We start from the raw sequence: 26,104 nt of genomic DNA, 5'->3' as shown, positions 1-26,104 counted from the left end.
ACTCAAAATAATCCTTATGCCAAAGAAGCCTATTTTGGGATGCCATGTTCTTATCCTCTTCACTACATGTGTCTCTCCTTTGTGTTTGTTCATGAAGTTGATTGCAGTTTGCTGTTGTATGTGTTTGTCTGTTGCCCCTCCCCTACTAAATCTAATCTCCTGAGTGAAGGAAATCACTCGAATGTCCTTTTTTTAATTGAGTCTGTAAAGAATGTGTGTGTGTGTGTGTGTGTGTGTGTGTGTGTGTGTAGATTGGGTTAGAAACAACGAGATGGACAAGCAGAGAGAAAGATTCTGCTACATGATTTGAAAGGTTCCAGTTCAAAAGTCCTACATTCAATAAAAAAGTTATGAAAAGTGAATGGTACTGGCTCTAATGATGACAGTTTTAGCTGAATAGGGGAAGATGACAAAATCATGAAAAAATGGGGATCAGCATTTGGGCTAACTTTCAGATAACTGTGAGGGTGCCAAATATTTCATTTTCCTATTGACTATCTCTGAGGTCATGGTTTGTCTTACGGAAATAGGGTTACACTGAACAGAATGTTAAGAAGCAATCTCTGTTATTAAAAGCAGAGCAAAATTGTTACCTGAGAATTACACTGGGATACACAAAGCTACATAATTATTGCTAAATGAACAAATTGAAACAGTACTGCTTGCCAAAATGCAGGGTTCTAAACAGTAAGGAGGGACAATCAGAATTGTTACATTTAAAATTAGACTTTGGAGTTAAAGTTACTGATTTTATTCATTTATTAACAGGCATATCACATTTCTATTTCAAACAAAAATAGATACTGTCAGTCTGATTAAAATGAGAATTATACACACATACTATCATATGAGCATTAGGAACAAATTTATACCAACGAGAAGGGAGAACATATTTCTGAAAAGCGGTTTGATTTGCAAACCTCTTGGGGAATTCTAAAGGCTGGCTCACAAGGGGATTGTGATCCTGAGTCCATGAGGTCTGAGAACTTTCTGAATTTCTTATGTTTGCACATTTTGAGGACAAAAGATTGAGTCTCTTACTCTGCCCTAGCATGCTTTCATGCCTGTCTATGGGAGGATTTGTTTGATAGAATGTGTTTATTATTTGCAGAGTATAGTCCACATTCCTATTGTTTTTTTTAAAGATTTCATTTATTTATTTTTATAGAGAAGGGAAGGGAGGGAGAAAGAGAAGGGGAGAAATATCAATGTGTGGTTGCCTCTCACACACCCCCAGCCAGGGACCTGGACCAGGCATGTGCCCTGACTGGGAACCAAACTGGTGACCCTTTGGTTTGCAGGCTGGTGCTCAATCCACTGAACCACACCAGCTAGGGCCACACTTCTATTCTTAATGCTCATCTGTTGTTTCCACCTCCCTGTCCCATGCACATTAGCAGCAAGCCTGCTGCCCAAGTTCTGTGGTGGCCTGACTAGATTAGACCTTGGATAGTGTCTAACCTATATCACGTATTAGACATTTAAGATTTCTTTTTGGAAAACTGTCATCCAAGACTCTTATCTTCCATGTCTATGGATGGAAAAAGGAAATCTGATGTGTATTATGCATATTTAAGAAATGACATATGTACTCTGGCTTGCGTGGCTCAGTGGATTGAGTGCTGGCCTGTGAACCAAAGGGTTGCCGGTTCAATTCCCAGCCAGGGCACATGCCTAAGTTGCAGGCCAAGTCCCCATTAGAGGGAGCACCGGAGGCAACCACAGATTGATGTTTCTCTCCCTCTCCTTCTCCCTCCTGTCCTCTCTCTCTATATATAAATAAATAAATAAATAAATAAATAAATAAATAAATAAAATCTAAAAAAAAAAAGAAATGAAATATGGTAAGCTTTCTACCATAAAATGTTTTTCTTGCCTGCTGGTACCATCAGAGAATTAGCTGCTTTGTTTAGCTAAATATGTCACTTAATATACCAAGAATAGTACAGAGATACATCAAACTTTAAAAAAAATTAAACATAAAATATAGATACTGGAGTTTATACAGTTGTTTAAGAGAGACAACTTGATCTTCTTCACTAAGGAGTTTACTTTTAGGAAGTACTTTGGATGATCATTTTGATAGAACCACAGTAAGAATATTATAAAATAAATGACTAAGCACAAACTTTTATTCTGTGTCATGCTGATTCATAGTCTACAGTTTTCATGATACCTGAACTTCTAAATAGTATATAGTTCCCTACTCCCTACAATGAATTCAATGGTAAATATGAAGCTTATCTTTATGGTGTCTTACCTTATTTGACAAGGTCAGATTCCCCTTAAATGCAATGTATTGTGATGATAATTATTTTTCTAGGTAATAGAAAATAATTTCAAGAAGGATGCAGCTGAGAAAGCTTGTGGAATGTTCCCGAGGACCCATTGTCTTCGTCATTACTCAGTGTGTCCCCAAACTACTGCTTACTTATTTTTTTCTGTGTTCTTTTACTGTTTTGTCCTTCCTCATGGGAGACTTGAGAAGTTCACTTGGCCTCTTTCTGGGCCACTGACTTTGGAGCCACCTTTAGTAGATCTCCCATCATTTATCACTGAGACTGAGTCACAAAGTTGAGTTCTATTTACTCTCAACTGATTACTCTGGCCACATCCTCCTCACTGTAGGCCCCAGTATTCATTATGTGTACCTTTCCTCTGTGCTTCTGTGTTCTTCTGTCCTGTGCAGACGTGGGTTCAGACCCTCTGCAGCCAGTCTTCCTGCCAGACTCCTCAATAACTCAGATATGCATTGCCTTCTTCAGGACTGTGATTGGCACACTATAGCTGCTCAATAAATGCCTGCTCCATGGGGCTGACCCACACAGAACCTCGTATCTGGCTCATTTATATACTCCCTGCGTTCCTCTCTTTTAAAACTATTTTGATTTTATGATATTTATTAACTATAGAAACTGGCATTAAACAAAAAAGCCTTTGAGAACAAAAATTTTTCTGAAATAAAGGGTTTACTGATCTCCTTTCTAGCCATAAAAAAGATCAGATCCTGGGGCATGCAGGCTGAGCCACCAGCAGCAGAGTGAATGATGAGCACATCTGCCATCCTGGGATTCATGGGCTCTTTTATACAATGAGTGTGGAGAGAAAGATGGAAGATATTTTGAAAGAATTTACACTGACTACACATAAAGGGGGTGGAAAAAGGTGAAGTGGGGGTAGTTCTGGGACAGGTGCAGAGAACTTCTCAATTAGTTGTGGGCAACAGTTGGAAAGTTCCAGCATAATCAGGATGTGGTGGAGTTTGGTGGTTGGCTGTTCTTTCTAGATATGAGCTGAAATAGACACCAAGGTTGATACACAGTTTCAAAACACATTCAGGAACATGAGCAGTCTTTTGTTGGGTTTGGCTCCAGGCTGTTAACTGATATACCCCTTACCTCTTTATCCCACCCTAGAGCCCGCTGCAATTTAATTTAGCACATCTCAGAATTTTTTTCTTGTCACTGGGAGTAACACTCAAAGGACCACATTTTTTAAAAGTACATTTTGATTCAGTTCAGAAGGCTCTTGATCAATAATAGCAGGACTTGGTTAAGAGTAGCCATCACTCTGAACAGAACATGCAGAGTACATTTCAGGGTACTGATTCTCTAAAATGGAATCTTAACCAAACATAAAAACAAAACAAAAGCTAAAGCAATGTGTGGCATTGATACACATGTAGGGCATATGAACATGCAACTACCACAGGAAGAACTAGGGTACTGCCCGTCAGAGGTCAAGATGACTTGTTTGTGTTCTGCTTGGAGGAGAAATTGGGCGACTCCCTAGCTGGCAGGTCTATTTTCTATGTTGGAATACACAGGCAATCATTGCCCTCTGGGCACATGCACCTGTAGGGTCTTTGGGTTATTTCATCCTGATTGACATGATAAAATGAATCTCTTCCTGTTCTCTTAAGGGAAGCCATCAGCCGTGTTTGTGAAGCTGTTCCTGGCACCAAGGGAGCCTTCAGGAAGAGAAAGGTAGTGTCCTCACAGGTCTGCATCTGTGTCTTCTCTACTTCCTCACTATCCTGTCACCATTCAGCATCTTTAATTACATGCAATTTTTCAGTTCTCTCTTTTCATGGCTTGTATCTTGTCACATTTTTTTATATCTGGGAGAACCAAAAACCATCCTTTAGTTTAAAGGGGGTAACTCACAGTGGCTCTTGTCACTTTTAAAGACAGAAAGAGCTTAGATTCCCTCTCTCTGCACGTGGTTGACAAAGACAGTTAGCTATTGCTGCCAACCCAAAATCGACACCCTGCTTACTTGCTGTGGACCTAAGTGTAGAGACAAGGATAACAGACTGGTAAAACAGGTCCAGACAGTCTTCTAAGTCTTGGAAATCATTAATTTACTTCATTAGAACAACTCTGTGGCAGACACCTTAGGTGGTGTGCTGGTAAAAGTTTCATAATGGTTTTTCAAAAGTGGGAGACTGAAAAGCACTAAATTCATAGTGTTTGCCAGTTTCTGTGTGTAAATAATTCCACCATGGATAATTTCAGGCTCTAACATGACATCTCTAAGTTGGAGTTGGGAAGAGATGTGCAGATACCATTATATGGTATCTCCACCCCACATGTAACACAGGTACAATGGACATAAACAAACTGAACTGCATAGGTAATTGTTAATGTAGCAAAAATTAGGAAGTGATGAGTTCTGAGTAATTATTTAAAAATATATAGTTTATTTAATTGTAAGTTTATGTAAATTATTTTTTACCAGCAGCTGTTTTTAGTGGCCAGCTCACAAAATTCTTAAACATTTAATAATTATCTCTTATTAGCAAGCATAAGCAGCTCTAGAATGCCACTGGGTATCCCCATTATACAGAGATAAAAACTCAGGCATAGAGAGGAGAGCACATGGTGCAAGTAGGTGGTAGAGCCAAGCTCCAGCCCAGACCTCTTGGCACCAGGGCCTGTGTGTTAAATCCCTGTACTCAACATTTTAATCCTGAGGTGTTTGGACCAGAAAGAAAAGGAAAAACTGGATTAAAAGAAAGCTCACAAAAATTCTTTCCTTAAGTGTCTAGTAAATACCTAAGTAAATACCCACTATCAGGACTTTTCTGTGCCTGGACCCAATGTGGGAGAATGCCCCTCTGAATATCTCTGAATATGTCCTGAGGCTGAGGTTTTGGAACAGGCTATGTGCTTGCCTCTGCTGTCCCAGGGCTGTGAGTCATTTCTTTCTTCATAGCTTGGGGACATTTGTGACCCAAAGGGCAACTGAGTTTCAGGCAAAGAACTTTGGGTGAAGGCTCAGATGGACCATCCTAAGTTCCTGTCATCATACAAGGCACGTGGGGAACCAAGCATACCTCCAGAATCTTGAATATGGGAACTAGGAGGGTGTCTGAGAACAAAGAAAAGGATCCTCCTCTTTCAGAGCCAGGTGGCACCCTACCAGCAACTCTGTTGGTTCTCTGGGTGCAGGAGGTGGAAACGATGCTGACTTCTAGGCTCCACCCCAGGTATACTTGATCAGGGCCCAGGAAGCTCTGTCTTTGAATAGCTCTGGTGGGAGACTCACAAACTGCCTGTTTGATTAAAAAGTGGGTTTGATTGACATATCAAAGGGGGTGTGTTTTAATCCAAACAGGAAGGTTGGAGAGTTAGCAATAACTGAGACAAGGGTTGGCAGTACCCATGCAGGAACCCAAGGATGGGGTACCTGGCTGGAGAATGCAGTCTGTTGGTCCCTGTGCCAAGCACATTTCTTATGGGCTGATAGATGTACCAGTTAGAGCTGAGCTGAGTCTATCCATTCTGTGCTGGCTCCAGAGCTGCTGTATTTTAACTGGACTATCCATGGGAGCTCTGACCCAGAGAATGTGCCAGCCAAAGCATTCGTGTTCCATTCCTTCAGCAATGAGCATTCTCACAACTCAAATGGTATTGCTCCTAGCTCCTAAATGGGACAGATTTAATCTGGCCCTGACTAGTGTGACTCTTGGTGGGATGAAGCTACATTCTGAATTGGCAAAGCTGCAGGACCTGACCTGTGGCTGTTTCCCCACGCTAGTGAGTCATGCCCCAAGATGCATCTCTGCATGAACTTCCTGGGACACTGACAGCTCTGCATTTCCCTCATCTCAGTTTGTGCATAGTGGGTGGTTTACAATTCCCATATTGCACATTCTAGAATGTTTGTGTTAGTGTCAGATTCCCCCTCCCAGCTTATTTGAAGCACAGTTTTCGTATGCCTAATAAGGGTGGGAAAGTGGAGGTTTGGGGGTGTAGCAGATAGGAACAATGTAGAAGCCCCAACAGTGTGGGCTCTAGTGACTCAAAAGTGAAAATAATGCTGCTTGATTTCATAGCCTCCAAGCAAAATGCTGTCCAGCATCTTCGGCAAGAGCAACCTCCAATTTTCGGGGATGAACATCTCCCTGACCATATCTACCGCCAGCCTGAACCTGCGGACACCAGACTCAAAACAGGTCTGTAGGCTCTCAGGCACCCTGCCCCACTCAGGGGTCCTACAGTGGGTGTTTCACAGGCTTCCCTCTTCCATCTTTCCAGGGCCATGTGGAACACACTTGTGTAACACCTTTACGAGCCTGCAAAATTTGATGGGCTGCTTTGTAGGGTTACCAACAGGATGACAGATGCAGTTGACTTTCTTTAATTCTTTTGTAAATTACCTTTTTTAAGGATAATGTATGAAATCATTGATTTACTTACAATGTCAAAAGCCTCCTCTTTGTCCTTGCCCCTGTTTTGCTTTCTCTTATACCATATTCCATTGGTTCTACAGCACATTTTATTATCTTTGAAATGAATGGCATGTCATGGTGATTGACAGTATTTTTTTCCTAGTGGGTCACTATTTTGGAGCCTCTCACGTTTTATAGCTTTTTAGATTTCATATGGTATGGCAGGTCCATGGCTTCCCAATGTGGAAGGAGTTTGTTGCTGACATAGGCAGCACAGCAGTGATTTTTATTAAGGCTAATTCTGTTTGTTGGGTTTCTCTAAAGTATCTGTCTTAGGTTTCTCTGGCTGTTAGTTCCCTCAGCTAGAATAATGGTTATATGATATCATTATATGACCTACTTGATCATTCCCTGGAAGACCTTACTCTCAAGGCTGTCTATTTTAACCTAATTCACAGCTTGCCAAGGGAAAAATGCCTCGTTCCAGGGACGTTTATCAAAAACAATTAGAGGCAATTTTTTAATACCATGGCTCAAGCATATATGTGAATAGTTGCCTTGGAGACCAACAGGTGAAAATGCTCAAATCATAAGTGCCTTTACCTTTTCTGCTCAACCTGGGCCTCCACTGCTGGCAGTGTGAACTAGAAATCAGATGTATCCACACTGTAAAAAGTGGGCAATCTACAGACCTATGGATGAACACTTCCTGAATAGCAATGTGTCACCATACTGGATACTGCTTCTCACTCCATTCCTTTGTCCCCACTCAAGTAATGGATGACCCTTTGTCTTTTCTCATTGACACTTCTAAGGGATGGGTTAACCTGTAATTTAAATGGTGGATTAAGTAACTTTAACTGGCTGATCCTCTCTCTGGAGCTGCCCCAAGGCTGAGCACCTGTGATGGCTAACAGAAGTTGGTCCCCTCAGCTTTGCACTCATATGCCCACACCCATTCTTATTCTATGTGGCTATTGTACCTTTTGTTTCTAGGAATCCTAAAACTCTGGTCCTCAATTCTGTGGCATCTTATCTCCTAATTTCCCTTTTACCTAATTCCCCACCTTAAAATAAAGAGAAGCAAACTCAGAAAGAGCAGAAAGGATTAGGCCACCTGGTTGGCCCTCTCCATCTTGGGATGAGGCTGGCTGGGTGTGTCTAGTTCTCATTGTCCTGCTCTTGAAATAGGTGGTGGGAGTGAGTCCTGGGGGTGCCATCTCAGACATCATGAGCACAGTCTGAGGAAGGGAGCCAAAGCTCACAGCTCTCAGGCTCTCCTGTCTAGCTGAATCGAAGGCCTGGCTGTGGCAAGCTAAGAGCAAGCCAAGTGGACATTCCCCTCCCAATGCAGACAGGAGAAAGGCTGTGCCTGATCCTCTCTGCAGAGGTCTCAAGAAGAAAAAGAGGAAACATCCTCAGAGCAAAGATGTGTGTTTTCAGTTAATTAGCTCTCCTTTTCAACTCTCTTAGCCAGAGGAATCACATACATACACAGTGATAGTTATGCATCATGTATGCATCATGTTGACCCAATGGGTTTTCCATTTTCCTCCTAAATCTTAGTGTCTACCTCTATTTACAAACCCCCACTTTATAGTTGCTCTGTAACCAATAGTTAAATAAACAAAAAAGTAAATAAGCAAAACTTAATTTTAGAAGTCATAGTTTTTCCTCTTTTGGGGACTGCTATGTCCTCATTGCTCCCCCAGGAACACTCCACCCCTGGCCTAGTGGCAGAACTCCAGAAAGGTGCAAAGGGCAACTGTTAGTTTGATCCATCTGGGCTTGGGCACAGGCTACAGGACTGTACTCATTGTTTTCATTGATCTACAGTTGACCTTTGAACAACACTAGGGCTGGAGGTGCTGTCCCTGTGCAGTCCAGGATCTGCGTATAATTTTTGACACTCCCCCAAACATAACTACTATATGTTCAGGTTTTTCTGGATCCTGAGTAGATTTGCATGCGCCCCAAAATGAAGTAGGTATTTAAAATATCTTATTTTATCTTACAATTCATTATAGTTTTGCTTTGGGCTTTACAGGAACATGGGTAGAAAAATCCCTTGGATGGTAGAATTACAGCTCTGTAAATTTTGACTGCCCACCAGTGAGGGCCTGAGGGGGTTGAGCAAAAATAGACCTGGTTATGTTGGGAGGGAGACAAGTGTACTGTTCTTACCCCCAGAAATTTACTTCAATGTCATTACATTGTCTTTAAAAAGATAAAAGTGGCTTGGAAGTCTTATGTAGCTTTTTAAATTTAGGTCAGTTTCTAATTTCCAGCATCTGTTAAATTCCACTATGTCCTGCAGTTTATAATGCTAATGGAAATTTCCCACTTAAAAATGAACTTGGAGTGTTCTCACTAGTTTTTAAATAGATAAATTACAAGAGTGACTGATGGCACTGATTTTGATCTTGAATGTAGGCTTCCCAATTTATGAGCACATGATGCAAATGCACTGAAGTGGGGGATAGCCACACTTCCATCCACTCCAGCTATGGGGTGTCCCATATGTCTTTGGAAACAGATACTACAGAGTTAAAATGTTTTGGTGTGTGGGTGAGACATTTTTCTTCTCAAAGAAGCATGGTCGTTAAGACCCTCTGTGTTGGGTCATAGCTCTGCCCATTTTAGCTGTAGTACTTTGAGCAAGCCACTTGGTCCCCCTGTGTCTGTGAAATGGGATTACCACAGCTCATATCACAGGGCTATTGTGGAGCTTAAATGAGCTAATTCTGTCAAAGCTGCTAGATGAGCAGTTGACATGCTGTGAAAATCATTAGAGGTTATCTGTTGTTATTACTTTTATAGTTATTTTTATTGGGTAACGATTTTACCAATTTTTGAGAAACCTTGTTGATTCATATTGCTGGTGAACAAACAGTTGGTTTACCAAAACATGGGAAGGTAATAATGGCACATCTCGTTTCTTGTTTTGGGCCTGGCAGATTATAGCGAATCACCATATGCAGTCCATCTCCTTCGCCTCTGGGGGGGACCCGGTAAGTGCCCTTGGCATTGTTTTCTCTTGATCTTGGGAATTGATGAGAAGAGGCCTGGCTTCCAAGGTGCATCTCTTAGAATACGATCAAGAAAGCTTACTGTAATGCCAACTATTTCCCCCTCCTGATTTCATAAGCTTTTAAAATTAGTTCATTAGCCAAGAGCTGTCAACAATCCTCAAAGCATTGGATTTCTTAAGAAGTAATGAAAAAGCTTCCCAGGGTTTCCTAGTGTCTCCTGATTCTGTCTGCCCTTCCTTGTTCCTGTTTTTCTGTTGGACCTCCACTAGGGTCTTCTGGTTTTATATTTTACGTCTACTTGAATGCTGTGAATTTACTTAGTCTATTTTATTCATAAATATTTGAAATTGGGATTCTTCTCCCAAATTTAACACTGTAGTCTTTTAATGATTTGTTTAGCCAACAGGGAAGGAGGTGCAGAGACAGAGAGAGAGAGAACAGAATGAGAATGTTCTGTTCTTGCATCACTTATTTTATGAAGAGGGTGCAATAACAAGGGGATTGGCTCCCCACATTTGGTCAGGAATGTGATGCTGTGATGTCAGCGTTTACATTCAGTGTCTGGAGAGCACACTCACTACTGTTCACTATGGGCAGGCCTGCCCTTTGAAGAAACCCAGGCAGGAAATCAGTCATGAAAATGGAGGAGCGGAGGCCACCAGGGAGAAAACATATGCAGCTCTTCCCAGCAGTGGAAAGGAGAAAAGGACCCCCCCGCAAAATGTTATCATGTTATTTTTCATTCATCTAGGTAAAGTTCTCACCAGTCCAGGGAAACATATAAAAATTAGGACAACAGAGTGACTTCTTCTTGGAGCTAAATTTATTCAATGAAAAAAATTATTCTATATTCTTGGAAGATGTCTTTTTGTTTTTAAACATTTTTATAATGAAAAAATGGTGGCTTATAGTGGTATTTTTGTTATAATTGTTGTTTTATATTATTAATTATTATACTATATTAATATGTTATATTATATGTAATTATATTATTAATATATTAATATGTTTTATATTATTTTGCCAAATTATCAGTAGGCAATTCTTAGATTGCAAATAAAACATTACTGGTCAAAGGTCACCTAAGTAATCGATGGACATATTACTCCTTATCCCAAGGCAAGGACCTTGTCTATTTCTATCCCAGTGGGGAAGTTTACCCACACTCATGTTTATCTTATAGACTTTTCCTCCCAGGCTCCTTCTATGTGGGTAACCTGATTGTAGAACTGCTGTTGGCACATAGAAAGTCAAATCGAAGGAGCAATTTTCACTGCTGGCTCCAATCTCTACATTTCCAAAGGGCACAGCAATCACAGCAAAGAGTGTTTTAGCTACAGGAGAGCCAACACCCCACCTTCCCCTCCCCCAGCTGCTATAGTCCCCAGAGGGGCATCACCACATGCATTACCCCATGCATTATCCCAGCAGTGCTGCTGCCCAGAGAGCTTGGCTGCGGGGAGAGGCTTGGGTGTCTCCCAGCCTAAGACCCTTGAGCCAAGGGCACTGTTAAGAGAAAGAATTTGTCCACCCTGCAGATGGTTCTTTGCCCTTAAACTTCTGCTTAATAGTCAAAGGATGATCAGACCACCATTTAACCATCTTACTTAATGGACTTTGGCTCTTTTTCATACTTAGGGTTTTGTTTTCAGAGTGCTTATGATAGTTTCTTCTTCTTTTTCCTTTCCCTTCTTCCCTTCCCTTCCCCTCCCCTCCCCTTCCTTTCATTTTTCTAAACCTTTAATTTCTTATGTTTCACTGTAAAATGAAAGACCTCATTGAGTTGTATATTTGGAATGTGGAAGTCTTCTGTAATCAAACCCATCATAGGTACATTCTTGAGGATTATATCTAGACGTGCATGTACAGCTATTCTGTGCCCACACTGCACCTACGCACATTTCTGTACTTATGCCTTTACCTATTTCCGTATCTCCTCTAATTAAGTTGCAGTGGCTGTCTACTTGTTTTCCCAATGTGATGCTTGGAACAATAGTTTCCTAAATTTCGAGGGTGACCCAGTTTGAAAAATAAAAGGCAGAAACATTGCACACCTGCATTGATAGCTCCTTTCAGTAACTTGTCTCAAGCTTCATCTTCATGATGATATCGTGAGTGGAAATGCAGAGATCTAGCAAGTGGGAAAGGAAGCCCAATACATTGTCCTGTGTTAAAATTATTTGGCTCCCCAGGATGTACACAGGTCAGTGAACTATTTTCAATTTCCCCTATCACCTCCTCATTTAAAAGCAGATGCATTCAGAGACTCTTAAAGAAATTCATAACATTTTATATTCATTCTGATTTTTTTCTGACATAGAAAATGTCACTGTTAGAAGCCTGATTACTTTCCACTTCTTCTGTAAGCAATCCAAGTGCATATCACATTGTCCATGACTTCCCATAATGACTTGGTTTGTAATTATTATAGCTGGTGGGTATTTTAAATAAAACCAACAATTCTAGGTTCTACTCATTGTTCTTCTCCCAAGTGTATATCTACTAATTTCTCTGTGCCTCAGTTGACCATGTAAGAAAGTAGTATTTTGAAATGTCAAATAAGATGGATTGGGAAACAATGTTAATCTCTCCAAGAAAAAAAGGGCACTCATTAATTATAATCTACTATTATTTTCAGTGTTAAAAGACCACCAAAAGAATGCCAGAATAATGGTCAGGCTCAGTAAGTCTTGCAGAGTGATAACAGAGATGAGTAAACACAGAATGAGCACTTGGTAACGCCATCTTTGCAACTTCATTTGCTCACTGTGTGATGTCAAGAACAATTTTTTTGAACAGCAATGCATTCCCCCAGTGTGACAAAAAAAAAAATGAACATTGGCATCCGGAGAGCTAAGTCATGGTTTGACCATTGACCATCAGAGTGACAGGAACACATCGCATCTTCTGAGCAGAGTTTCTCAGATTGGAATAAAAATTTAAAAAGAAGAATTTTCTTTTGTATCCCAAGTGTGACTCAAATTAATTTTGTTCCCCAAATATGTACAAAAATAAAGTATGGACACCTATGTTATGCTTTTTATCGAACTGTAAATCCCAAACTTGGAAGTTTATCAATAAACACAGTAAAGCCAATAGTGTTGAAAGTAACATTAATTTATCCTGATGGATAGTTTTGCTGAAATGAAATCTCTGCTCTCAATGTGACACTAGAACTGGCCACCATGGTGCATTCAGAATCTTTTGAGGTAAGCGTCTCTCATGGGTGCCAGATGATTAATTTCTCCCACTAATTTCTTCTATTCATTCAAGCAAACACTTAATTGTACATCACTGTGTATCAATGTGACATTAATTTGCTTCAGGTGGGGTCAAGGCATGTAGTCTTTTCTGATTAGATAACACTTATTTTCTGTCTAACTTTTTAAAAACCTGGTACTGATAATGTTGGAAACCCAACTAAAAATCTTGGCACTGAAACTATGTACAAAACACAATAAAATGGTGGTCATTCAGATGATCCCAAATATTCTTGTATTAATTTTTAAGATTATCATGGAAATGAAAATACAAAATTAAAAGGAAATTCCGGTGACATTTCAAATGCTGGGGAATACACCTGCCCAACCCTGGGTTCCATGGATCTCAGTTTGAGAAACACTAGCATTACCTAAGAAAACTTTTGACATTAACATCTCCTGTATCCAGGATGAGGGTCTCTGATTACAAGCTAAAGTTCTTACTTTTGCCAATAGCTTCAGAGTCTTACCAGATCTTCCTTGATGGAAATGACTGGAAGCCAAGGTGGATGGTTTGGCTGTCTTCTATTCCCTTTTCCAGGTCATTCTCTGAATCTACTAATGGACTCTGCCTGAGTGAGAAGAATAAACAGATTAGCTGGGCTACACACCAGAGAATGACCCTGGTGTAGCAGGCTGTTATATGAAGATTGCTGGAGAAGCTCTCCTCCTGCTCAGTCTGACTGTGTCATTAGGAGCTCTAGGGGCAATGATGTACAGAAAGTGCCTTCACCCCCCCATTGCTCAGCTGTATGTGGTCAATAACCATTGTATACCTACCCACATACTCTTACCCTCCTCCCCTCTCGCTGTAGAGAGAGAAGGCATCGTCTGCCCATAGGACCTAACAATAAAGAACTTTTGACCGAGAATCTTTCTGGTGCTGAACACTTGGGAGCTAATCGATTACCTTGCAGTTCTTTGAAACAATAACATTTGGAAACTATCTGCAATGATAGAATAGACCTTTCCCAGTTGCCCACCACCTGCCTTGAAACTTTTTTAAATGTTGAAAACATAAACTTTGCAGAGAAGTCTTTTCTGCTTTCTCAAATCAAGAGAATTTTCAGTTCCTTTAACTGTCTAGAAACAAATCCATGTGGTTACCTTGGCCTGCTTCTGAGGCCGTGGTGTCCTTTATACCCTGATTAAATGAGGAGGCAGGCAAGAAGGCTCATGTTTCCTGTTCAGGGATGAGACTTGTAAATTGAGTCCATATTTCTGAAACATCTTAAAAGTGCTAAAATCACTACTTATATCCAAGAAGAAAGGAACCATTGCATCTCGTCCACCCATGAGGGAGTGTTTGCAACCCATCTTTGAACATCCACTGCTCAGTTTTTTCTAGACCAGTGGTTTCCAAAGTGGCTCTGCAGATCATCAGCAGCAGTATCACCTGGGAACTTGTCAAAAGTTCACATTTTGTGGTCTCACCTCAGACCCGTAGAATGGGAAGTGGGACTTAGTTTGTATTTAAAGCCCTGTAGGGGATTCTGACACCTGCTCAAGTTTGAGGACCACTGTCAGTTCCAGAATGAACAGAAGTGGTTCTCAGCCTTGGTTCACACTGGAATCATGAGGGAGCTTTCAAACATCCCTGATCCCCTGGCCTCACATCTAAACCAATTAAATCAGATAACCTGAGGGGTGGAACTCAGTGTTTTTAAAGGTCCTCAGTGATCCAACTTGCTGAGAACAGGTGCCCTTCTCATTCTTGCTGCTCAAAGTATGGGCTGGGGAAGCAGCAACACTGCTGTGTGCAAATTGGCAGTGGATGAAGAGCTCAAGGCCTACCCCTAGCAAACCTCCACCTGCTCCACCCCAGCCAGAATCTGCATTTTACAAGATCCCTGGTGATTTCTGCCCTCAGATAGTTTGAGAAATGTTGCCTCATGGGCCTGTTATTGGGGAACATTTCATTCCTGAGCTAGTTTGTGAACTGTGTGTCTCTCACTTGTGATTAGTGATGTGAACATCTCAACTTTTTTTTTGACAGGACACAACAGACTATGTTGCATATGTAGCTAAAGACCCTGTTAATCGCAGAGGTAAGCAATGCTTGACACTTTTAATCTCTTACTCGAATACAGTCGGGCTTGACACTGGATGTTAATGTAAATGTCTCAGCTCAGCCCCTTTCACCAAAATGAGATATGTCTCATTGTTCATCATCACTAAGGTTTACCAGCAGTTAAGTGTGACAGCACACCTGGCTGGGTCTGTGAGTGCCAAATGCATACCTTTATCCAGCCAGCTACTGGTTGAAGCACCTGCCCTGCTTAGTGCAACTGCCACTCATACTCTGAAAGCGGCTCTGTAACACACAGAAAACTACAGATCATCTGGCCTCTTGATGGGCTATAGCTCCTGTGTGCCCACTGCTAACTAAGTCTCCCTGGGAAGCCTCATCCTGCCCTGCACAGCCCTGAAGGCCAATGTCCAGGCTTAGATGTTGTCTTATACCACTCAAAGCCTCATAGACTGGGTGGGGTGTTCGAGGTATTCAAGTAGTTTCCATCCTCATGGACTCTTTACTCCTAGACTCTCCCTGCATACCATCATCCCATTTTTTAAATAACTTAAAAAACCAAAGTCCCACTCACTAGATGCTAACAAGCCTGGGTGGGTGGCCTAAGGTGTGCTGCCCTTGAACACCAGGCAGTCACTGGCACACCACACAACTGCAATTCAGAACTCATTGACTAATATCACCAGTGGGGGTTCAAACAATACAAAACAACATTCCCATCTACTACCCACTGGTTTCTCTACTCTTTCCACCTTTCACCCCAGGTACCAACTGTTAAGTTTTTCTAGTTTGAAGAAATTTTTAAATTTATATACTTCCATATGTTTTCTTATTTTTAAATTTCAATACAAATGAGATCTTAGCATTCTATTTTGTCCCCCCTCACCTCCACATTGGACATTTTTGACAGCCTAGAGAGATCAGGTTATCTGATCCATGATGTGGCTTTACTGAGATCTGGCCCTCAGGCCCACAGAACCTCCGGGGCCCCTTATGTTCTTCCCCACAATATTATGTGCCCCCCAAAGAGGCATTTGCAGAGAAATAGTGTTAGATGATTGATGCATCAAGGGAACTTGCAAATTACTGTGCAGACTGGCTATAGAAATTTGCATTTCCATATAAATGTGTAAAGGTGATTTTCCATCAGAACCTTTTCTAATCATGGTTTGTAAGCTATGATTTGGTGGGGATGCCTTTTGTTTCTTGGGGATGAAGATAAGATCTTATAAAGAATGTTAGTGTCATTCTCTTCCAGGTGTGCTGGAGCTCCCCTCTAAGTTGTCATTGGGGTGGCTGGGGGGTGGAGGACTTCATAGACGAGGTGTTCTAATGCAGATAATGTACTCTAATTGTCACATCATCACTCCTAAACCAGAGGTGGGATAATCACAAAGTTTTTAGTGTGGATGGGAAGGGGACATGGTGGTCTTGATGAGTTGAAGACTGTCCCTAGCACCCCTTGCTAACACACTCTAGTCCACCACTTCATGAACATGAAACAACTTTTATGTAATATCTTCAGATAACTAGTATTTGTCTTGGGTGAGAAGGCAGGCTATGATGGTTCAGCACAAGCTCATTCTTTCTGTATTATTAGTTTGCTGGGGCTATTGTACAAACACCACAAACTAGGTGCCTTAAAACAACAGGAATCATTGTCTCATTGTTCTTAAGGCCAGAAATCTGAGGTCAGGTTGGCATCAGGGCCACACTCTAAAGCCTATAAGGGAGAATCCTTCCTGCTTCTTCCAGCTTCTGATTATGTGCATCCTAGGCTTATGGGTGCATCATTGCAATCTTTGATCTTTGCATGGCTTTGTGCTCTGAGTGTACCTCTGTTTTCATTCAGACATTTTTTAAAGATTTTATTTATTTATTTTTAGAGAGGGAAGGGAGAGTAAGAGAGAGAGAGAGAGAGAGAGAGAGAGAGGGAGAAACATCAATGTGCGGTTTCTGGGGGCTATGGCCTGCAACCTAGGCATGTGCCCTGACTGGGAATCGAACTTGCGATGCCTGGTTTGCAGCCCGATCTCAATCCACTGAGCTATGCCAGCCAGGACCATTCAGAAATTTTATAAAGACACCAGTTACTCTGGATTAGACCCTCCAGATCAGTCTGACTTCACCTTTACTAGTTATGCTACAACCCTATTTCCAAATATGGTCACATTCTGATATAAGGCTGCAACATATTTTTCATTGGAGATACAATTTAACTCATTAAGGGAGGCCAACTCCTTCAATCATCCCAAGATCCCACCAAGTTAGGAGAGGGGGTAGGTCTAAGTCTGTGCCTCTCCAGGCACAGAATTCTCCCAGTTTCAGCCCAGGGTTAACAGTTGTTGTTGAAGTTCTTTGTCTATTTTTGTTTGTTCCAAATTAACTTCAAGCAATCCTAGATATTTTTTTTTGACATTTTTAATGGCTCCTAGGTCAGTGGTTCTCAACATGAACTATACCAGGGGTCCCCAGCCTTTGGGCTTAGGACCAGTACTGGTCCAGACCTGATAGGAACCTGGCCACAGAGCAGGAAGTAAGCTTGGACATAATGTGCTTAAATCACCCTGAAACTATCCTCCCCTCTGCCTCTCCCTGGTCCATGGAAAAATTGTCTTCCATAAAACTGGTCCCCGGTGTCAAAAAGGTTAGGGACTGCTGAATTACATTTCAGTCAGGGGAGCTTTTAAAAATCTCAGTGCTCAGTCCTCAGAGAGGACCAGGCACACATAATTTTTAAAAGCTCTGCGGGTGATCCCTGCTTACAGCCACAGCTGGGAAATAAGGATCCAAGCCTGAAGGAGCTCAGTCCAGTGCAGTCTGACTTAGAGCCATGGAAGTGTAAAGGCTGCTGTCTTGTTTTGAGCCATGACCAGGAGTACCTTCAAACTGTGCCTTTTCAAACTCATGGAAATCAGAATCCACTGCACATACCCTGATTGCCACAGTCGTATCCCTTTGGCATGTGGTACTACTGTAAGACAAATGCTGATGTTGGCATTGGTGCTGGTGGTCTGGGGGTATCACTGGCACAGGGACCCTTTGAGACTTTTTGGGTGATGTACACTCTTGCCTTTCAATTATCCATCACCTGCAACAAACTACTCAAAGTTTAGTGGTTTCTGATATGATTAGGTTTCAGGAATCCAGGCAGGGCTCAGTTGGCCAATTTTTGGTTCCATGTGCCACCAATGGGGGTCACTGGGTGACTTTGGCTGCCCTGGTTTAGAGGGTCCACGTTTACTTCACTGTCATGCCTCAGACCTTGGCAAGGATGTGGAAGGCCAAGCCATCAAGGTCCTTCTCCCTTTCCTAGGAATCCAAGGGCCCCTCTTATCAGGGTATTAAAACCTCTCACATGGTACTTCTGGGCTCCATGATACCAAGTGGCAGGTTCCAGCACTCTGAAAGGCCAAGTAGAGCTTCACTTCTTTCATAGTGTACTGTCAAAGCAGTGACAGCTTGCTCAGATTCAAGGGAGGGGAACCACACTCACCTTCCAATGGGAATTTGCAGTCTTTCTTGATGCACCATAGCTCTGTTCCCCCCACACAAACAGTGTATGTAGGGAGGGGAGTCATGTTTCCAGCCATGAACCTTCTATCAGAGCACAGTTTGCATCACCTTATATGTGTCCACCCCACAATTATCCCCTTTTACTAAGGAGCTGGTGGAAGGGCTTCCCCCAGCTGCTTCTGTTCTTTCTCCCCTGGCCTAGAGAGTGAGTTTAATTAAGAATGGCCTCTGCCATTCAGAAGTCAGATTAACAAGAAAGTCTGGGAATAAAATTTTTTTGGGCTCTTAAATATCTAACGCCTCATGCAGTTCATGTGCTGGGGTGTTTCCTTGGCTGCAGGCACAGCTCCCCATGATGCACAGGTGTCAAAACACATCTGGGTCCTGGAAAGTCTCCTGTCAAAATCCTACAGATTTGGGTGAAATTTTCTCACTGTTATCATTTGTCTTTTCCATAATGACTCTTGCCTATACACTTTTGCCTGTTTATAAGTATTTACAGTGAGAATATATATCTATTTGGTATAGGAATCCATGATGTATATAGTTAATCTGGTGGGAGGGCAAAAGATCTCTGACCCAAGTCATTAAATTGTATGGAAACTTCCAACAACATTTTGAGAAGACAAAAGACAAAAATGAGTGAACTTTCATGTGGTTGGCACATTATAGTCAAAGGGCAGGGCCAATAGACCTGGCAGGCAATTATTGATATATGAAAGATAAAGCTCTCAACAAATTAGGTTTTGCTGAATCCTAACACATTTTTTTTACATGGGAACTTTCATTTACTACCCAATGACCTCATTCCCTGTATTTTATATACATATAAAAGAACAGCTAGATTGCACTGTTTGAGTCACAATAGCAGCTAAGAAAAAAAGTCATGCTCTAATTAGACATATAGCTGCCATGAGAGGCATGAACATTATATAACTGCAATAACATCCTTCTTCAGGCACCCTGTGGGACAACCTGATCTGGCTGTGGGAAGTCATATCCTATACATAGTTGGTGCTGACCTAGTGGGGAAGAAGCCTGTGTGTTCAGCCTGAATAGCTTCTAACGCATTCTGCTTGCTCTTCCTCCAAGATTTTCCCAGTAATGGGAAACTTGGTGAAGAGGCTTGAGCAGGAATCCTGCATGTGGGAATGATGCATCTTGTGGTCAAACTTGCCTACTCCAGGCTTTGATAATAGCACAGGATATTTGCAACAAAAAACTTAGGGTTGCTCTGGCCTTGGACAGTTGTTAGGCCCTAGCAGGTGACTCTCCAGAAAAGGCCTTAAATAGTATGAATTCACTGAGGGTAAACAACACAGCGCCTCCTCTGACTTTCCTCTGTAAAAAAAACCCTCATGTGTATAGTGGGCAAAAATGACTTTCTTTCTTTCTTTCTTTCTTTCTTTCTTTCTTTCTTTCTTTCTTTCTTTCTTTCTTTCTTTCTTTCTCTCCTCCCTCCCTCCCTTCCCCCTCCCTCTCTCTCTCTTTTCCCCTTCCCATCCCTTCCCTTCCCTTCCTTCTTCTTTTCCTGCTTTTCCTTTCCTTCTTTCCCTCCCTCCTTCCCTTCCTTAACTTAATTTCCAACCCTTAACATTGGGCAAGAAGTTAGTTTTGCTATGAGTAGACATTTAGGTAGCTCCACACTTGGCTATTGTCAACAGTGGTTGTACATTACAAGCCAGGCCCTGGGATTTAAACATCCTGTGCCAGAGGCTCTGAATGTTCTTGTCTCACCCAGGCATCTGGCTGAGAGCCAGACTCATGCACCTCTGCACTCAGAAGTCTCAGAGCCCTCACACTTGACAAGCCACATGTCTTAGTCTTTCCTTCCTCCGCGAAACATCTGCTAGTGTCATCACCATGCCCACAAGACCCGAGTCCTGCTCTAACCTGTCTCATCGCCTACCATTTGCTCCTGCTCCTGGCTCCACGGACTGCTGGCTCTTTGAACATCAAGCCAGCACCTGTTTCCGGGCCTTCTTCTGTAATGTCACCTTCTGCTACTGTGAAAAGACCAGTTGTTCCTGTGTTTATTTTGGACCATGTTTAGGTTTTACAACGTCATTTTGAGTATTGACTCTGTAGGTCTTTCTCATCTAGTCTTCCTCTTGCTCATGAATGATGACTCTGGCTCTGTCCTTTCCTTGTGGGGATGAAACAAGCAATCCTGATGTTCACCTGGGTTAGAGCATCTTTACTTCTGGTACATACAAAGTCATGCAGTCCAGGTTAGAAGAGGGTGGCTTTTGGCTAAAGACTAAATGCAATACTCTCAGAGAAAATAACAGGCCCAGCAAGATTGGCAGCCTAGGGTTAGTTTTGGATTTGGAGTGAGTTTTTCAAACACATAGAAGGCATTTTACAGAAGGAGCCTCACACCCAGCCTATATGGATGCTATTTTCTCAGTCCATTGAGGACGAACCAGGTAGCAGAACCTGGAATGGTTCTGCCAACTTGGGCACCTTAGACTAGCAGGACTCAGCCCTCACTCAGGGAGGGTTTCCCACCTGGAGCTCTGCAGCTTGTGAACCTCTGTGGAACTGACTTGAAGAGGACACTCTCCAGGCCTGATGCTTTCCGGTGTGTGGAACATGCAGGGCTCCATAGATTTGTTGTGTGGCCCCCTCTGCTGAAACCTGATTTTTCACACATTGTGTTAAAAGTTAGGGCACTGCTTTTCTCCTCAGAAAAAAAATAAGGTGTATTTCTTGACCCATTCCCTGTCTTTATTATGGCTCTTTAAAGTACTGGCCAGCCAACTCCTACTGCTGCTCCCAGTGCTGGAGGTAGAAGTGTTTGGCTAGAAATACAGGCTATAGGGGAGCCAGGTGTCTTTTCCTCACACCAACCTTGATGACTCCTTCCCTTTCAGCTGGAAAGACATGTCCATTCCTTTCAGTTAACCAATAACCCAGCAACTCTAATAGCTGTTTCATATGGGCTTGCTTTGTGCCTACCCGTGTTGCTACTGAAAAACTAATATGAATAGTCAATGACAAGAATACAGCTCGGAAATCTTGGGATCAATCCCTTGGACATATCTAGTGTAGCCAAGAACTTCATGGTGGTCCACATTGCAGTGCAGGCACACTTTTTCCCCAGCAGTGCTTCCCCTGTGTCCTCAAGGATGCATCCCCCTCCAGCCTGGGGTACAATGTAGAAGCTGAGGACATGGTGGCAGCTGCTGTCCGTGTGAGCTTTGTGCACAGAGAAGCCAGCATTTTGCTGAAAGTCACCAAACTTCAAAAGCAGTGATGACTCTGTCCCTTCCTGGGCAGTTTTCCATCTTTAAAGAGTCCTCTGTCTCATGTGTACTGGGTTATCCTACAGCCAGAGGACAGTTTGGTGTCTCTGGTGCCTGGGAACAACTAACCACCTTTGTAGAGATGACCCCTCTTCACTGCCAGCATCTGCTGTGCTCCTGGAGGAACCCTCCCTGAAAATAATTACATCTTAACTATTGAAAAGAGAAAGGTGTAGTGGGACACCCACATCTGCTCTTTTCTCCAGGGAGACTACCTCTCTCCCATTAGTAACAAGACCATGTCATGGTCATGGAGACATGTGAGAGGCTAAAGTTCCTCTGGGGGGTGTCAAGGACAGTCACTATCTTGAGGAACAGAAGCAGGGTCTTCTCTGTGCCTTTTCCCACTCGACCCTCTTTTTTCTGAAGGTTTTGCATGGATTGTGCTGCAGCCTGGTCACAGGAGTGTGTCCTTGGGAGATGGCAGGCAGCTGCCACGATGGAATTCATTTTTAATTTTAGAGACAATAGGCTATTAAGGAATACATCCAATAGGGACACTGGGATTAAGTTGCAGGTAGAGCCTCCAGGACATATTATGAAGGACACACATACCTTTTTGTCCTCCTGTTCCCATTGAGGGTTTTCACTCTCAGGAGGACTTCTGTGCAGGAGCCTGGGTAACTCCACTGTTTGTCTCTAATGGGCCTGGGTCTCTGGATCCCACAGCTTGTCACATTCTGGAATGCTGTGATGGGCTGGCCCAGGATGTCATTGGCTCCATTGGACAAGCCTTTGAGCTCCGATTTAAGCAGTATTTGCAGTGTCCTTCCAAGATTCCCACTCTTCATGACCGGTAAGTAGTGCTACTGTTTGCAGTGGCCTTCCTGCATTTTATTACCTTTTCTCCTAAAAAAAAATACTCAAAAGGAGAACACCACCAAACTGCCTCCCTGAGGTATGCCCTGTTCAGGGCTTCCTGGGCTCAAAGACACCTGGTGGTGCTCGGCTGTGGCTGAGGAAATCAGCAGATGGCAGCTGACATATGGGCAATGCTCAGAATGTTGCGAAAAACATTTTTTCTTGAAACTATAGTGACAGTAGCCAAGGTTACAGAAAAGCACTGTGATATGTTTTTTCTTTGTTTCTTGCACAACTGTGTGATGTTTCCATATGTCACCTCCTTAGACTGGCAGGCATCACCACAGGTTCCACATGTCCCATTGTCCTTGTCATCGTGGTTGACACTCTCTGACTCAGGCTTCTCTGTGAGGTCCATGCTTGGAGTGATAAGTGTCAGTCCTGCTTTTGTGGCCTTTGTAGCTAAGAAACTCAATGGCCAATGTGGCGCTGGTCAACATTTTTAACCAATCGAAGCCTTAGCAGTTTTCTTTGTAAAATTTCCCAGTAGTGCCTTGGCAGGACTGGTATTTTAAGTATTAAATAAAATAGTGAATGTGAACAGGAATTTTGAGATAATTTAGTATAAAAAGTGTTCAGGATTTACCATTGAGTTTCCTTAGCACATTATTATGTTGTATTACATTATATTATATTAATTATATTATATTAATTATATTATATTATATTATATTATAATTAATTATATTATGATATTTCATGCAGCATTAAGCATTGCTTTCTTTTTTTATTGTTGTTCAAGTAGAGTTGTCCCCATTTCCCCTCCAACACTCCCCTTCACCCCAGCCATCCCCACCTCCCATCCTTGATCCTACCCCCTTTGGCTTTGTCCCTATGTTCTTTATACATGTTACTTCATGACCCTTCCCTATTTTTTTTCCTGTTATCCCATCCTACCTCCCCTCTGGTTACTGTCAGTTTGTTTTTTATTTCAATGTCTCTGGTTATATTTTGCTTGCATGTTTGTTTTGTTGATTAGGTTCCACTTATAGGTGAGATCATAAGGTATTAATCTTTCACTGTTTGGCTTATTTCCCTTGGCATAATGCTCTCCACATCCATCCAGGCTGTTGCAAAGGGTAGGAGCTCCTTTTTTCTTTCTGCTGTATAGTATTCCATTGTGTAAATATACCATAGTTTTTAAAAAATAATTACTTTATTTTTATTAATATATTTTATTGATTATGCTATTATAGTTGTTGCATCAAGTATCCTTCCTTCCACCACCAGCATTCCCCCACCTTAGTTCATGTTCATGGGTCATACATATAAGTTCTTTGGCTTCTCCATTTCCCATACTATTCTTAACCTCCCCTGTCTATTTTGTACCTACCACTTATGCTTCTTTTTCCCTATACATTTTCCTCCAACTCCCCCCACTGATAACCTCCATGTAATCTCTATTTCTGTGAATATGTTCCTGTTCTAGTTGTTTTCTTAGTTCACTTTTGGTTTTGTATTTTTTTAGGTTCAGTTGTTGATAGTTGTGAGTTTGTTGTCATTTTACTGTTCATAGTTTTGATCTTCTTCTTTTTTCTTAGATAAGTTCCTTTAACATTTCATAGAATAAGGGCTTGGTGATGCTGAACTCCTTTAACTTGACCTTATCTGGGAATCACTTTATCTGCCCTTCCATTCTAAATGAGAGCTTTGCTGGATAGAGTCATATTGGATGTAGGTCCTTGCCTTTCATGACTTGGAATACTTCTTTCCAGCCCTTCTTGCCTGCAAGATTTCTTTGGAGAAAATCACTAGAGGCTCTGATGGGAACTACATTGTAGATAACTGTTTCCTTTTCTCTTGCTGCTTTTAAGATTCTCTCCTTATCTTTAATCTAGGGTGATGTAATTATGATGTGCCTTGGTGTGTGCTTCCTTGGATCCAATTTCTCTGGGACTCTCTGAGCTTCCTGGACTTCCTGGAAGTCTATTTCCTTTACCAGATTGGAGAAGTTCTCCCTTTTTTTGTTTCGATTTCTTGCTCTTGTTCTTCTCCTTCTGGCACGCCTATGATTCAGATGTTGGAATGTTTCAAGTTGTCCTGGAAGTTCCTAAGTCACTCCTCATTTTTTTTTGTATTCTTTTTCTTCATTCTGTTCCAGTTGACTGTTTATTTCTTCCTTCTGGTCCAAAGCATTGATTTGAGTCCCTGTTTCCTTCCCTTCACTACTGGTTCCCTGTACATTTTCCTTTATTTCACTTTTCATAGTCTTTACTTTTGCAACTATTTTGTGACCACACTCAACCATTTCTGTGAGCATCCTGATTACCAGTGTTTTGAACTGTGCATCTGATAGGTTGACTATCTCTTCATTGCTTAATTCTTTTTTTTCTGGAGCATCGGTCTGTTCTTTCATTTGGGCCATAATTTTTCTGTCTTCGTGTGCCCATTACATACTAAGAGGCAGAGCCTTAGGTTTTTGCCAGGGTGGGTCTCTCCACGTTACTGCTTTATGGTGCTGTATGTAGTGGAAGGGATGAGAGGGAACAATGCCTCTTCCCCAGCTCTCAGCTGGTTTTCAGTCACTTCCTCAGCTACCCACAAGCAAATTGGGCACTTCTGATGCTGATTCCTGGGTAGGTGGTTTTGGGTACATTCCATATGGGTCTCTCCAACGAATGCTCCTGTGAGGCTGAAAGTTTCTCCTGGCAACTCAATCCCCACTGGTGTTTTCAGTCAAAGGATTTGAGGCTTTATTTCCCCATGCTGGAACTCTGGGTTGTACAATCTGTCTCACTCCAAAGTTGTTCCTCCTGGTTTATCTGCACACATTTGTGGGACTACCCAGCCTGCCAGCTGATGCCTTTCCATGAGTCCACTCCATCCTGGCTGCCTGTCTCCACCCCTCCTACTGGTTTGGATAAATGTTTCTTCTTTAAATCCTTGGGTGTCAGATTTCCATGCAGTTTGATTTTCTGACAGTTCTGGTTATATATTTTTATTTTTAAATATGATGTTGTCCTTCTTTTGGGTGTGCAAGGATGCAAAGTACATCTACCTACACCTCCATCTTGGCCAGAAGTCCTCTGTAGCATAGTTTTTTCATCCATTCATTTGCTGATGTGCACTTAGGTTGTTTCCAGCACTTGGCTATTATAAATTCTGCTGCTGTGAACATTGGGGGACATAGGTTCTTTTGGATTGGTGTTTAAGGATTCCTAGGGTATAAATCCCAGCAGTGGAATTTCTGGTTCAGAAAGCAATTCCATTTTTAGTTTTTCTGAGGAAATTTCTTACTGTTTTTCAGAGTGGCTGCACCAGTTTGTATTCCCATGAACAATGTACTAGAGTTCCTTTTTCTTTACAGCCTAGCCAGCATTTGTTGTTTGTTGATTTGTTTATGATGGCCATTCTGACAGGTGTGAAGAGGTATTTCATTATGGTTTTAATTCGAGTGTCTCTGATGGATGGTGATGCTAAGT

General features: G+C 42.0%; 1 protein-coding gene across 6 annotated transcripts in view; it reads left to right on the top strand.

The window, feature by feature from the left end:
* SHC3 (SHC adaptor protein 3) overlaps positions 1–26,104 on the top strand; it is a 238,300-nt gene that overhangs the window by 116,929 nt on the left and 95,267 nt on the right. For 4 of the 6 annotated variants that reach the window (XM_045833888.1, XM_045833885.1, XM_045833884.1 and 1 more), the window contains exons 3-7: positions 3,923–4,001; positions 6,341–6,460; positions 9,634–9,687; positions 14,965–15,016; positions 22,491–22,617. In XM_045833888.1, the coding sequence (XP_045689844.1) occupies positions 3,923–4,001; positions 6,341–6,460; positions 9,634–9,687; positions 14,965–15,016; positions 22,491–22,617 (432 nt within the window). The remainder of the gene's footprint in view (positions 1–3,922; positions 4,002–6,340; positions 6,461–9,633; positions 9,688–14,964; positions 15,017–22,490; positions 22,618–26,104) is intronic. The other 2 variants (XM_045833887.1, XM_045833886.1) reach the window with 1 other exon arrangement.

Source organism: Phyllostomus hastatus, unplaced genomic scaffold, assembly GCF_019186645.2.
Source record: "Phyllostomus hastatus isolate PE091 unplaced genomic scaffold, TTU_PhHast_1.1 phas_contig_195, whole genome shotgun sequence".
Lineage (NCBI taxonomy): Eukaryota > Metazoa > Chordata > Mammalia > Chiroptera > Phyllostomidae > Phyllostomus > Phyllostomus hastatus.
The sequence above is the reverse complement of the archived record's forward strand: the minus strand, read 5'-3'. Positions and strand labels throughout refer to the sequence as shown.